Source organism: Notamacropus eugenii, chromosome 1, assembly GCF_028372415.1.
Source record: "Notamacropus eugenii isolate mMacEug1 chromosome 1, mMacEug1.pri_v2, whole genome shotgun sequence".
In the NCBI taxonomy this organism is placed as follows: Eukaryota; Metazoa; Chordata; class Mammalia; order Diprotodontia; family Macropodidae; genus Notamacropus; species Notamacropus eugenii.
Window position 1 is genome coordinate 494,468,674 of NC_092872.1, and position 14,636 is coordinate 494,483,309.

Here is a 14,636-nt window from a genome sequence, read left to right on the forward strand (position 1 = left end):
ATCCTAGAAGTAATGGGGAGCCATTGGAGTTACATTTGTATATCTTACTTTTAAGAAAATTACTTTGGCAACTGAATGAAGGATAGATTGAAGCAGAGAGGGATTTGAGACCAAGTGACCAACCAGAGTGCCATTAGAGTAGTCTAGATATGAGCTGATAAGAAGCTGAACCTCTGTGGTAGCTATGAGGAAAAAGAAGAGGATGTAGATGACAGAGGTTGTGAAGACATGACAGAAATGACAAAAGTTGGCAATATATTGGATTTATGAGAGTGAGGAGTCTACGATGACATCAAGGTTGTGAGCTTGGGTGAGAGCTAAGGAAGAGTGACCAGAAAATTGAAAGGGTATTCAGAAGTAGGAATAGTTTGGGGAAAAACTTAATGAGTTCTGTTTTGGACATGTTGAGTTTGAGATATCTACTGGGCATCTAGTTCAAGATATCCAAAGGGCAACTGATGATGTAAGATTACAGTTCAAGAGGAAGACTAGGCTGGGGGTATAAATATGAGTATCATTTGCACAGAAATGATCATTGAACCCATGGGATCTACTGAGATCTTCAAATGAGGTAATTGGTTGGTTGCTGTCCTTCGTCTTCAGAGAGGACCAAAATGACATCACCATGATAAAGTGAAATTTCATTGTGTCCAACTGTGGCTAATCAGACCAGTATGAGCTCAGAATGCTCTACCACAGGTTGGGCACAGATAATCTGTGAATATTTGGGGTGGATATCCCAAATTTGTGCATCCTACGTTTACTTTGTGTCATCTCAATTCTGCTTTGCTCATAGAGCACAGCACCCTTTCTGATGTGGGCATGCCATGCTGAGCTGTCCTGTGCCAGTGTTTCCCATGTTGCACAGTCAAATCCAAAGTTCTTGAGAGAGACCTTGAGAGTGTTCTTGTATTGCTTCTTCTGAACATCATGTGATCACCTGCCCCATGTGAGTTCTCCATAAAATAGGCTTTTTGGCAAGCGTATATTTTGCATTTGAACAACATAGCCAGCCCATCGGAGTTGCGCTCTCTGAAGCATAGTTTGAATACTTGGCAGTTAAGCTTGAGCAAGGACTTCAGTGTCTGGTACCTTATCCTGCCAGGTGATCCTCAGAATCTTTCTAAGACAGTTTAAATGGAAGTGATTCAGTTTGCTGGCATGGTGCTGGTAGACTGTCCATGTTTCACAGGCATACAACAATGAGGTCAACACAATAGCTCTGTAGACTACTAGTTTGGTAGTCAGTCTAATACATCTTCTCTGCCAAACTTTTCTTTGGAGCCTCCCAAACACTGAGCTAGCTCTGGCAGTGTGTGCATCAACCTCATTGTCAATGTGTACATCCCTGGAAAGTAAGCTACCAAGGTAAGTGAACTTATCCATAGCATTCAGAACTTCTCCATTTGTTGTAATCGATGGTTCCACATATGGATTGGAGGTAGCTGATGGAGCATATGTGTTTTCTTGGTGTTAACTATTAGGCCAAAATTAGCACAGGCAGCAGAGAATTGATCCATACTTTGTTGCATCTCAGCTTCAGAGACTGCATTGAGTGTGCAATCATCTGCAAACAGAAAATCATACACCAACACTCCTCCCTCCACTTTGGTCTTGGCTTGTAGCCTTTTCAAATTGAAGTATGGTAATTGACCTTGATGCTGTTGTGTTCATCCTCACTGAAAGCATTTGTCATCATGGCCGAAAACATCATGCTTAAAAACATGGGAGCAAGCACACAGCCCTGTTTCACTCCATTGGTGACTGGGAAGGCACGAGAGCATTGTCCATTATCCTATGTGTGTTCGTCCTTCATTGCCAAAGAAGACCATGCCATCAGAGAAATAATGACATGACTTGCACTTGACTTTGTTCTGAGTGAGGGAGGGTCATCAGCCTCACTTCTCCTCCAGAGCCATCTGAATCCAGTGACCAGATATTCATCAGGATGACTGGAGATGACCCAGGATGAGTCAGTTGGGCTTAAGTGACTTGCCCAAGGTCACACAGCTAGTGAGTGTCAAGTGTCTGAGGTGAGATTTGAACTCAGCTCCTCCTGACTCCTGCATTGCACCACCTAGCTGCCCCTGTCCATTATCCAGAAAACCCAGGCAAACATGTCATGAAGTTGATGTACAATGTTGATGAGCTTCTCTGAGCAACCAAATTTTGACATAATTGTCCATAAGCCTTTTTATGATTAATAGTGTCAAAGGCCTTGGTCAGATCCACAAACGTTGTGTACAGACCTCTGTTCTGCTCCTGGCATTTCTCCTGGAGTTGTCAGTCAGCAAACACTTTATCAACTGTTCCTCAGCCCTTTCTGAAGCCACATTGGCTCTCAGGTATATGCCCATCTTCCAGGTGAAGGATCAGCCTGTTGAGGAGGACTTTAGCAGGCATTTTGCCAGCCCTGACTAAGAGAGATATCCCCTTTGTGATTGTTGCAGTACAGTCTATTCCCTTTACCTTTATAGAGATGGACAATGGAGGCATCTTTGAACTCCTGAGGGTTAACCTCCTCTTGCCATATAACCTGGAAAATTTCAGTCAGCTGTTGTATGAGCAATGGTCCCCCTACCTTGTAAATCTCAGCTGGAATGGAATTAGCATCAGGTGCTTTGCCACATGAAAGGAGCCTAATGGCCCTCAAAACCTCTTTTTCAGTTGGAAGTTCATCTAAGAGAAGAGTGACTTCAAACTGAGGTAAACGGTCAGTGGCCTCAGCATTGATTGATGGTGTTCTGTTGAGAACACTATGGAAGTGTTCAGCCCGTCTCTCTAGGATCATGTCCTTATCACTAATCAGTGTGGCTCCGTCAGCACTGAGTAGTTGTGATGCACCATAGGTTTTTGGTCTATAAATAGTTTTCAGGGAATCATACAAGTGTTTTGGATTATTACTATCAGCATAAAACTGAAATTCATCTGCCTTCTTACTGAGCCAGGAACACTTCATCTCTCTAAGCTTTGCTTGTACTTTGTTTCTGATGGAATTAAAAGCTGCCTTCTTAGAGGTGGATGAACTATCCTGCTGGTAAATCCTGTGGAGTTCTCGTTTTTCATTTAGCAGCTTCTGAATTTCCCCATCACTTTCATCAAACCAATCTTGGTGTTTGTGAATGTTCTGGCCCAGATGAGCAAATGCAGTGCTGTACACCAAGTCTTTGAAAGCTGCCCACTCCTTTTCTGCTCCACTGTTGCCAACTATGTGTTGGCTCAGCTTTCCCTCCAAGTTAGCAACAAACTGTTCATGCTCAGAGAAGGGCTCTAATTTGTTGACATTGATTCTTCTGGTAGTTATTCTGCCTTGAGGGTGGCACTTTTGATGAATGTGAATATTTAGCTTGGAAAGAATAAGTGTGTGATCAGTCCAGCACTCCGCACCACATATTGCCTTTGCCACTCTCACATCTTGTCTGTCTCTTCTCCTTACAATCACATAGTCTATTAGATGCCAGTGTTTGCTTTGAGGGTGCATCCATGAAGTTTTATTGCGTTTAGGTGAACAGAAGACAGTGTTAGTGATGAGAAGGTCATGCGACGCACAAATCTTCAGGAGCAAATGACCATTGCTGTTGCTGTTTCCAACTCCATTCCTCCTTAGGATTCTCTGCCAAGTTGGTGGTCTGAACCTACTCTAACATTAAAGTCACCCAGAATTATAAGCTTGTCCTCTTTGGCATGTTGATGATAAGGGACTCTAGGTCTTCATAAAATTTTTCTTTGACTTCGTCAGAGTTTGTCATGGTGGAAGCACAGGCACTGATGATGGATACACTGGGAGCTGTAGTCACAACCCTACAGAGGGAAAAGAGATAAGGGTGCAAGATAGAGCCTTAAGGTGGATATTCAGGGTTAGTAGATGTGACCTGGATGAAGACTCAGCGAAAGAGTAGTCTGAGAGATAGGAGAGAATGGGGTCATGAATATCTAGAGAGGAGAAAATATAGAGGAGGAGAAGGTGATCTACAGTATCAGATATTCAGAGAGGTCAAGAAGAATGAAAATTAGGAGAGAACCACTAGATTTAGTGATTAAAATATTATCTACTTTTTAGTGGTATTTTCATTTACATTGTTTTAATAATTGTGTATATTGTTCCCTTGCTTCTTGTTTATTTTACTCTGTATTATGGCATGCAAGTCTTTTCACTTTTTTCTGAAGTCATATCCATTATTTCTTACTGCATTCCATATTATATCACATTCATAAATCATTCACCAACACAGCTTTTTCCTGGGTTTTGTCAGTGAAAGGGAGAAGATATAAGACTACTTGAAAGGATGGTAGAGTCCAGTGAAGTTGTCTGAAGGTCGAGAGGATATCTGGGCATGCTTGGAAGCTGCATGAAATGAGCAGGTAGAGAAAGAAGCACTGATAGTTAGAAAGAGAGAGGGGCAAGCTCCCAGTGTAGGTGGGAGTCAAGGGCAGTAAAGAGAGGAGTTGGCCTTTGCAAGGAGAGGGAACACCTCTTCCTCTGAGACTGGAGCAAAGGAGAAAAGAATGAGGGGTAATGTGGAATAGAGTTAACCTGTAGAATTGGGGAGAAGATGGTGCTCTTAACAGGTTGTCTCAATTTTCTCAGTAAACAGAGGCTAGGTCCTCTACTGAGAAGGAGGTGAGAGTAGAAAAATGGTTTTAGTAGCTTGTGAAGAGGAGATGGGATTTATACTTCAAGTAAGACAGACTTTGTGATCTCTGAAGTCCCTTCCAAATGTAAGATTCTTTTCATACTATTCACTGGTTGGGATGACTTTTCTCTGGGGTTCCATATAGATTTAGTTAGATTTCCATTTTCTTGGTCTGCCTTGTCATGGCTGGAAGGTCCAAGTGAGTATTTTGTAGGGTTCTGTTTTTTTTTTTTTTTTTGGTTTATTTTTTTGCTAGGAACTGCAGAGGGAAGAGGGAGGAAGAGTTTAAGAGAATATAGTTTAAGACAATGCCTTCTTTCATTTTTATATCTATTCCTAGCTTTTTTTTCTCTCCTTGCTTCACAGTGGGGGTTTTCTTACCTATCATCTCCAAACCTCTAGTTGTTTTTCTCACTTATAGGAACGAAGCAGGAGTCTTGCAAGCAAATTCTTTCTTATTCTGTTGTAACTTGCCTGTTTGAGGTATTGTTTGTTGAAACCCTTCCTATTTCCAATTTTCCCCCACAGGATCCTTCACTCTTGGACAATAGAGTGACCTTGCTCCATGTACCTGCAGGTACTGTGGTGTCAAAACAAGGAGACCAGGTAAGAGGCTGAGATAAAGGAGGGGATTGGTATTTGCTGCTCCCACCTAGAGTCCAGGCTTTCCTATCATCAAGGCCTTTTGGAAGAGAGGAACATATATCTAGAGAAGCCAAATGACTACTCTTAATACTAGTTGAGGTTAATTTCTGTGCTGAACAAGGTCTGGAGAGATAGGAGGAGCATTTGGCCTAAGCCTGGACTGTTTACTGCTTGCTCCTCAACATGACACACTCTTTCCTGTCTCCACCTCTCACACCTGGGCCTGACTTTTGCTCTGTGTCCCATGTTCCAGCATCCTCTTCTTCAAGGTTCAACTCAGGTGTCACCTCCTCTGTGGAAACTTGTGGCAATCTCCTTACCCTGTCCCTCTCAGCTGAAACAGTGTGTTCTCATCACATCCTACTGTATTATTAACACATCTGCATGCCTTGTCCTCTTTACTAGGATGCAAGCTCTTTGAAAGCAAGCATTTCATCATTTTTATCTGTGTACTCCCAGCACTTAGAACAGTTATGTGTACACAGTAGACACTAAATAAATGCTTATTGAATTGAATCAGACAGGAGCAATGGCTTCAGCTATTGAGTGTGGGTTAGGGAATTCAGGATCTAGGCCAGTCTTGCTTTTTGCATGGGGAGGCTACATCTCTCCTTAGCAATGAGCCATTGCATTTTTCCGTGTGTGTTAGCCATTTTCATGTACATATGTGGGAGAACATAAAAAGCTGAAGAACTGCTTTATGAGGGATAATATGGGGGGCAGGTGGGTCGAAGCCTTTTCTCAGTCCTAGGAAGACCATAGTGTGTCTTCTTAGGGATGTTATGACGTCCAAGCCAACAGTAGGTACTTACTGGTCTCTCTAGTAATAGTGTACATGGTCTCTGTTTGCTTTTTGTCATGGTTCTGATATTCTCCCTGAAATTCCCTTCCTATGACATGGCTTTCTTCAGCAACATAGCTTCACTTGTTCCTGTTACCACCCTTTTCTTCTCATTTTCTTTCCTCTGCTTCAGCTTTAGCTTTAAGCTCTCAAAGGAGCCCACTCTGACAAAGAGAGAAGCAGTGTGTTAGCAGCAATGACTCACTCTTCCTCCTGCTTTAGGCCTCTGATGTGTGTTCAGGGAAAACTCTAGGGGCAAATTTTCCTGCTTGTTTAATTCCAGCCCCCAGCCAACCTTACTCCTGCATGTTTCTGTTCTCTCTGAAACAGTCAGTGAGTCAGCTACACTTACTGAGTATCCACTGTGTATTGAGATGGTTCTAGAAATCCTTGGGGGGCCACACATGAGACATAAGTTCAGTATCCTTAGATGGCTTAAAATCCACTCAGGGACACAGAACATACACACGTGCTAATGTAAGAACATAGAGAGGAATATCAGTAAACATAAGACAGCATCTGACTATCAATCAGTGGTGTAGAGGGGATTCAAAATTAAAACAGAGTAGAGTGAAATGAATTAGGATAGCCAGTTGTCAGTCAGCAGGCATTTATTAAGCACCTACTTTGTGCCAGGCACTGTGGTACAATAAGAAGCAAAAGACAGTCCCTCCCCTCAAGGAGCATACAGTCTAACGAGGGAGACAACAAGCAAACAAATATAAATAAGAAAGCTATATGTAAGAAAAGTAGGAAATAATTAGCCCTCGAAATAAGGGGCATCTGGAAAGGCTTCCTATGGAAATTAGGATTTTAGCTGGGATTTGAAGCTAGTATGTGGAGATAAGGGAGGGAGAGTATTCCAGACAAGGGAGACAGCCTGAGAAAATCCCTGGAGCCAAGAGGCGGAGTGTTTGTGAGACAGCCGCTGGGAAGCCAGCGTCACGCAATGGAAGAACATGGAGGAATTGGGGAGGAAGGGTTAAGAAAATCAAAAGCCAGGGTGAGGGTGGCGGTGTATTAGGTTGTGAAGGGCCCTGATTGCCAGACAGAGGCTTTCTTATTTGATCCTGGAGTTTATCAAGTAGAGGAGTGAGATGGTTTGATCTGCATCCACTAGGGATGGATTTCAGATGTGATAGACATGAATTGGATGGGGTGGAAGATGTGGAGAAGGATGTCCCAGGTAACAAATGTGCAAATGCAAGAAGATGAAAAGGAGGAAGTCTTGTATGGGTGATGGCAAGTGAGTGCTATTGTTGCTGCTTTTGTCTAGGTGGGCAGACTTCAGACAGAAGTTAAGGAGACTCCTGAGAAAACTCCTAATGAAAATAGGAAAGGAGGGAAGAAGAGGGAGGATGGAAAAAGTGTAGTATGGAGCCTAGGGGGATAGGATTAGCTTTTGAGAAGGATGGGAAGATAGAGGAAGATAAAGGATGGAAGAAGGAAAACAAACTGGAGATACTTGTGCTTGGCGTCTCTTCTCATATATATTCTGAAAATAGCCTTTAAGAGTCAGAACACTATAACAGAGTGAGGAAGAGGGTTTTTTAAAAGCCAGTATGGCAGGAATGTCAGACATTATGTGTAAAGGAGCCACAAAATTTAACTCTATCCATTGTTGGTTCTGTAAGACACCTTCAGGATTATTTATACGGTTTTTGATTTTTATGTTATCCACAGTGGGTAGAGGATTACTAGTCTTGTTTGACAGGATTACCAAATAGGTAGATTGGGGAATGCTGGAGGCATAGTATATCTAGATTTCAGCAAGATTTGAAATCCTCATGGACAAAATTAAGAGGTCATAGGCAAAATGATCGTATAATTAGATAGATTCAAAACTGGTTAAGTGACTGGATTCAAATAGTATTTGTGGCAGTTTGAAGGGAAATCTCCAGGGGAATGCCTCAGGCATCTAAATTTACCCCATGATGTTTAACATTTTTCGCACTAACTTAAGACAGAGATGGCATGCTTTTCAAGTTTGCAGATAACATAAAACTGGGAGGGAGAGCTAACATGTTGAGTGAAAAAGAATCCAAAAAAAAAAACCTCAGGTTAAAAAAAATAACACAAGGTTTAGAAAAAAAATGGATTAGAACAATGAGTCATATCTAATTAGATGAAATTAAAAAGAATAAATGTAAAGTTCTACGCTTAGGTCCAAAAAACTGTGTCTGTGCAGAATGGGGAAGGCATGATTACAGAACAACTTTGAAGAAAAAGACCCAAGCTCAAAATGAGTCGGTGTGGTATGTCAGCCAAAAAAATTCTAGGCTGTCTGAAGAAAGGCATCACGTCCAAAGCAAGGAAGGTTTTATCCTGTGATATTCTGTACCGATCATCCCACGTTTGTAGTGTTCTGTCCTGTTCTAAGTGTTACAATTTGGAAAGGACAGTGACAAACTGCAGCACATTGAACACGCAGGAGCTCTGGTTTTCTGAAGAAGATGAAAGTTTTGCCCACAGCTCAGGAGAAGCATATAGAAAACATGACCCTGGGCATGTCCTCTTGGTTGGATTTTCAGAGGCAACAAATGCTTCTATTTTGATTACAAGTGGAAAGAGAAAGCAACTGTTTCTGTACAAGGCAGCTTTTACTGCTGTTAACTAGGCTTCAGTAGCAGTCCTGAGCTCTGTCTTCCTAGACTAGATTATTTCACTCTACAAAATCTCTGATTTTTCTCTTCTCCTGGTGCCTGCCATCCCCTTGTTTTATAATCACCCTTTACTTTTGCATAGTAAATGTTTCATCTGTACTTTCAGAAGCCATTACTAAGCTAATGTCTGATTTTGTCTTGGCTAGGATGTCAACATCCAGTTTGTGATCTCTGGGATGCTGCATGTATATCAGCAGAAGATTGACAGTGAAGAAAATATGTGCCTATTTGTCACCCATCCTGGGGAGATGATAGGCCAGCTGTCTGTACTTACAGGGGAGCCACTTATCTTTACCATCAAGGCCAACAAAGAATGTTGCTTCCTCTCCATCTCCAAGTCTAATTTCTATGAGTGAGTCCCTTATACATATGCCCTATTTTTGTTTTAGGGGCAGTTAATATTCCATAAGTAAATGAGCAGATAATCTTAAATCTTCACACTCTGGAGCTGAAAGTGTTCAGAATGTCAAAAAAAACCCCCATTATTTTCTTGGAGCTATATAGACTGATGATGTTTGGGCCCAGTGACAGTGCTGCCACAAGAGCTAATAGGTGTTGTGTTTGGACACAAGGGGCTGATAGTGTACACTTGGAGATTGCTTCTTAGATAAAAGGGCCCTTTGGTAAATGTAAGATTTTGGTTTTTTACCTTAATAAATTCTTTTATACCAGTAATACTGATACTGATTTTGTCACCCTAGGATTATATGATTTAGAGCTGACAGAGACCTTAAGGATCATCCGGTCCACCTCTCTCAAGTGAGGGAGTTGAGGAGACAAGCACAAAGAGATTATCATATTTATTTGCCTCAGGTCACATAAATAGTAAATAGCAGATCTGGAATTTGAATCCTCTAATTTTAACTAAGCACTATTTGTACCAACTTAGTCAACTATACCAGGGCTGCTTCTTGTTTTTTTCTCTTAGTTGAGATGAATTTCTGGCATTTGTCACAGTCTTGAGCAACCAAAATAATTTCCAACAGATTTTGAATGATTTTCCTGCTAGCAAAGGAACACCAGAAGGAATGATTGGTCATTAAGATATACCAGGGTTCAGGGAGGATTACTTCTTTGATCCTTTGTGCAGTACTCTTCCCTTTCACTGGATCATCCTTTGCTTTTTGAGCAATAGCTCCACATTTCTGACCTTTGTTTGGGTCTGGTCTACTTTGCCCCCTTTGTTTCTTTCTGCTGTGTTTTCTCAAAACCAGCCCATTTTTTCCCTTTATAATCATACAGCTTAATTTTCTTTCTTAAGTGAGTTGTTTTACACTTGTCCTTGAATTATAGTCTGTTTTCTATCTCCTTCACTAGCATGTCAAAATTATTTTAAATTTTAATCTAGTTCGCTACAAGGTGCTAGCCTTGTCCAACTGAGTGTCATCCACAGGTTTAATTCTTTCTATTTTATCATCTAAGTCAGGATGAAAATGTTATGTAGTCTTCTTTCTACAGTGTTTGGGATTGCATTCTCCTACTTGTGTTAACACACCCCTTCCCTGCATTACCATGGTTTATTGTTGGACAGAGCGACAGATGCTACTGCTAGATTTGGGGGAGTGAATTGAGCTCAGTCACACTTCAGGGGGATTGTTGGGATTTTCTTAGTCTCTATTTTCATCTTTATGACTCCAAATAGGGATAGGGAAGCTCTGAGATATATACTACCAGACTGAATTATCCATGTACTGGGGGCCCCCATTTAGAAAAAAGAGAAACCTACATTCTGGGAGAGCTATTCAGAGCTATTGGAAACCTTTGAGTAAAAAGATGAGTCTGGGTACTTAGGAGTTTGAAATGATTAGTTTTGTTATTTGGTTTTATTCTTTTAAAAAAGAAGAAGTAATCTGTTAATGGAGACCAGACATTGGTGTTGAGAAATGTTCATGGTTGCAGGGATTGTACTGTAGGTGGCGCAAACACAAGACCTCGACTGTGGTTCTGAAACTGTGATTTGCAGCTTAGTCTGAGCCAGGGGTGCTAAAGGATCCCTTTAGTAGATGCAATGTCAGGAGAGAAGGCAGCTTGGGTGTATTGTCTCTGTGGGAAGATAAGCTTAGTCACTTTCTCCCTACTAGGCATTGGCACAGAGACCTGAAACTTTTTTCACCTTTTCACTTTGCCCAGGACAGTAGCTTTTTGGGGGTCTACTCTGATTGTCTCATGGCCCACGGTGCCATGTTGGTTCAGGGCCTAGGCATGTCATAATCACAGATTAGTCTCCTGCGTCACAGGCCTGGCTCCTCTTGATATTTCTTGGCACCAGTATGTCTTTGATCACTAAAGTTGCCAGGGCAATTCTGGGGACCCTCAAGGTCTCACTCCAAGGACTCATCCAAGCTTGCTGCCACCCCAGGAGTTGTTTTTTAATATGAGTTAACTCTCAGTGTCAGGAAAATTCTTTGATTGAAAGGTCAGTTTCAGGATATCTTTCAGTGTTTTAATTTGAAGTAGAGGAAGTGCTCTTTAAGAAAGTAAGACCTCTCCAGGCCATCTAGAACCATGCAAGGCTCTGAGAACTTTATCACATTCCTAAATCCCTTCATTCAGTGCCAGTTTGGATCACTATGGAGCACCATGGGCCCTAGAAAACCCATAGTTTCCCTGGAGGTAAGAGATATATGGAAAGGGCTCCCAGAATACCATTAGAGTTTGGGGCGTTTCTTGGTTTAAGGATGCCTATTCTCTAATACAAACATATGACCAATTTCAGGTAACTTCTATCAAGGATTGCCTTTTGGCCATACCTTTATAATCTCTTCCGTCTGTTTCTTAGATTGCCACTTTTAATCTAAGCTTGTTCTAGTCAGGGGACTTTGGGGGTGCTAAAGAAGAAATGGAGACTGAAATAATAGGAGAACACAGCAGCCAGAAGAGCAGCGTAAACTTGGACAATTTACTACTAATGGAGGATATAGCTTGGTCAGTATTCAGAGTTCAGATTTCCTTAATGGGAAGGTAGTGGGTTTGCAGTGGCCCAGTTGTCATCTTCTTCCCATGTAATCATGGTTCTCTGAGTTCTTTCATTAGCCCAAGAGTGCTTTTGAGAGTGAGGTAGGAGTAGGATAAGATTTGAACTTTACCATCCACTAAATTTGAATTTTAAAAGGTGACACCAACCTGAAGGAGATGGTAAGAATGTCCTATTTATGAGACCTTTTTCTTTATTTCTGTAGAATTGTAGCAAAGCTCATTATAGCAACAAGCATTATTTTCTAGCCATGTGACTAGACTATGATTATGGGTAACAAAAATATTCATAGTATAGTTGGAGCATCTGTCACAAAGCTAGGGTATTTACAAACTATGTCTGTTCTGGTTTATTTTCTGGAAAAGGTCGTGATCTTGAAACTCTCTGAGCATCACACTCTGTAGGTGGGGCTGAAGTGCTTATGTAAGTTGGACACTTGAGAAAATTGGAGAGCTGGGGAAACAGAGTGGTTCAGGAAATATATAACACTTTTGCTTTATGATGCCCACGTCTCTCTTCTCTTCAGAGTGGTGATTCCAGGGAGCATGGCCAATGTTGAGCTCTCGTCTCTTTTCAGTGGAGGCATTTTAGGGATAAGTCTTTCTTGGGCAGAAAGCATGAAGTTCTGTGAGTCCTTAATGGGGAGCCTTCAGGAGGCTAGACATCAGGACCAAGGAGAGGAAAAGAAATACATACCCAGTTTGTTCTAGGGAATTGTCTACTTAAAAATCTTGCTGTTTATCAGAAAGACAAATCCAGTGTCAGAAGCAATAATTTTTTCACAGTAAGTTGAGTTACAGATAATTACAGCTTTATAAATAGTTTAAAAAAATAAGAAAACTATCTGTAAATATATATTCCTGACTTTCCCACAGTCATTGTTGTCAGGCACCTTCAGAAGGACACTTAAGGCTCTGAATTGTGTGTCCTTGAATAAAGGTATCCCTTGTCCATTCTAATATATATTGCATACACAAATGTATATATGCATATTTGCATATGTATACATGTACGTGTGTATATGTGTGTATAGACATACACACATATGTACATATATATCTACACATATACATACATATATATCTACACATATACGTGTGTGTATGTCCCCAGACACAACCAGTAGTCCTAGATTGATTTTCACATAAGGGTTGTGGAAGAAATAGTAATTTTGATTTCTAATTCTTTTCATCAGCCTAAAATCTTCTACATATTGCAGGAGGAAAAAATACTCTTTTCCTGGCTGATTTATTGGCCTAGTTTCTTTATTGACTTTCTGTGTGTCTTTGGGCAAGTCACTTTCTCCTCTCTGTATTTGTTTCCTCATGTGTAAAATAAAGGGATTGGGCTAGATTGTCTGTGATGTTCTGTGACATGTATGCCTCAAAATACCTTTTACAAGATGAATCTTCAGTCTTAGTTGGGAGAATTTATCTGTATTCCACTGATTGGTAAGGAGCTTAGAACTTTAGATCTTCTGCATAGGTGTGAATAGATCTGTTATTATTTCAGTAATTTGGTGGGTGTGGTAGGCCAGAGTAGGCTCTTTCCTCTGTTTTTTTCTAAGGACATATTAAATTTATCTCTTGATCACATTTATTCCTTGTGAGGTACGTGGATAGCCCTGTGGGGTCAATTAGAATATCTGTTTAAATCAGAAGTTCTTAACCTGTGATGCAGGGATAGATTTCTGGGTGGAGGGGTCTGTGATGGATGGAAAAATTTCGTTTTTATTTTTGGTTATCTCCAACTGAAATGTATAGCATTTTCTTCAGTTATGTATTTCAAACATTGTGAGAAGGAATCTATCTTTAGACTTTGTTAGACTGCCAAAAGGACACACAAAAAGATTATGAACCACTGATTTAAATGATTATTCTCCTCACCTCAACTCTGGGTCTGAGCAAGATGAATTATGATACCCTTTCTAATTGCAGGCACCAAGACTTGACATTTGTCACTACTCGTTGGTCATGGTTTAAGTTCTTTAGTTTTGAATTGACAGTGAATAGCATTGCAATCTAGTACGAATGTTGTGTTTTATCCCAGCCAGTAACAGGAAGAAAAGTAATCAGCTGGGTGATTTTTGCTGGTGATGTCTCTAGAAAGGTGCCTAGTTGTGAATGTGGACCAGGTGTTTGGCACTATCTTCTGCTTGGCTTACTTTCTCTTATTGGGTTTTAGCTTCCTTTCCAAAAGGGTAATTAGTCTTTAGGACTCCACTGCAGTGTATCAGGACACAAGATTTGTAGGCGGACAGACTATCCTGCCAGTTACACTAATTGTAAGGCCAAATGTAAAGGGACTGATCTGTTCTGCCTTGATATGCCACTTGTAGGGATGCAGACCCTTTGAGACAATAGTGAGATACCAAAGAAAGAGAGGCCCATGCCAACTTGGTAGTAAATATATGTAGATTTATTAGGGTTTGTTTAAGGGAATTTACTCAAAAAACCCAGTCCTTATCAGCAGGAGGACAGAATGGTGTGATGGATCCCTGCACCAACCCCAGTCCATATCATATATCATATGGAAACAGAAGAAAGAAGGAACCTGCAGTTGTTCAGGGGAACACTTTATTCTTTCTTGGCTTTTCTCTAGCTTTATTAAGGCCCTGAAACAATTCTGTGTCTGACTGTCCTAGGAATAGAGTACAGGCTGAGAAGAGGTTTGGCTTGTTTGAATGAATTACAGAAAAATGAAATCTGGAAGACCAATTGGTCTTCTACAAGATGAATCTACAAAAAGGTATGTCTTAGGACATATCTGGGAATATATGTCTGAGGTATTTATTTGAGCTACAGGGCTTTGGAACCAGGGATCACAATCTTTGTCACTCTTCAGATTATGTTGAGAAGCTATCCTAGAGTCCTTATGAA

General features: G+C 40.9%; 1 protein-coding gene across 5 annotated transcripts in view; it reads left to right on the forward strand.

Annotated features, from left to right (window-relative positions):
• PNPLA7 (patatin like domain 7, lysophospholipase) overlaps positions 1 to 14,636 on the forward strand; it is a 216,904-nt gene that overhangs the window by 55,716 nt on the left and 146,552 nt on the right. For all 5 annotated transcript variants that reach the window (XM_072633166.1, XM_072633168.1, XM_072633169.1 and 2 more), the window contains 2 exons: positions 5,163 to 5,240; positions 8,930 to 9,135. In XM_072633166.1, the coding sequence (XP_072489267.1) occupies positions 5,163 to 5,240; positions 8,930 to 9,135 (284 nt within the window). The remainder of the gene's footprint in view (positions 1 to 5,162; positions 5,241 to 8,929; positions 9,136 to 14,636) is intronic.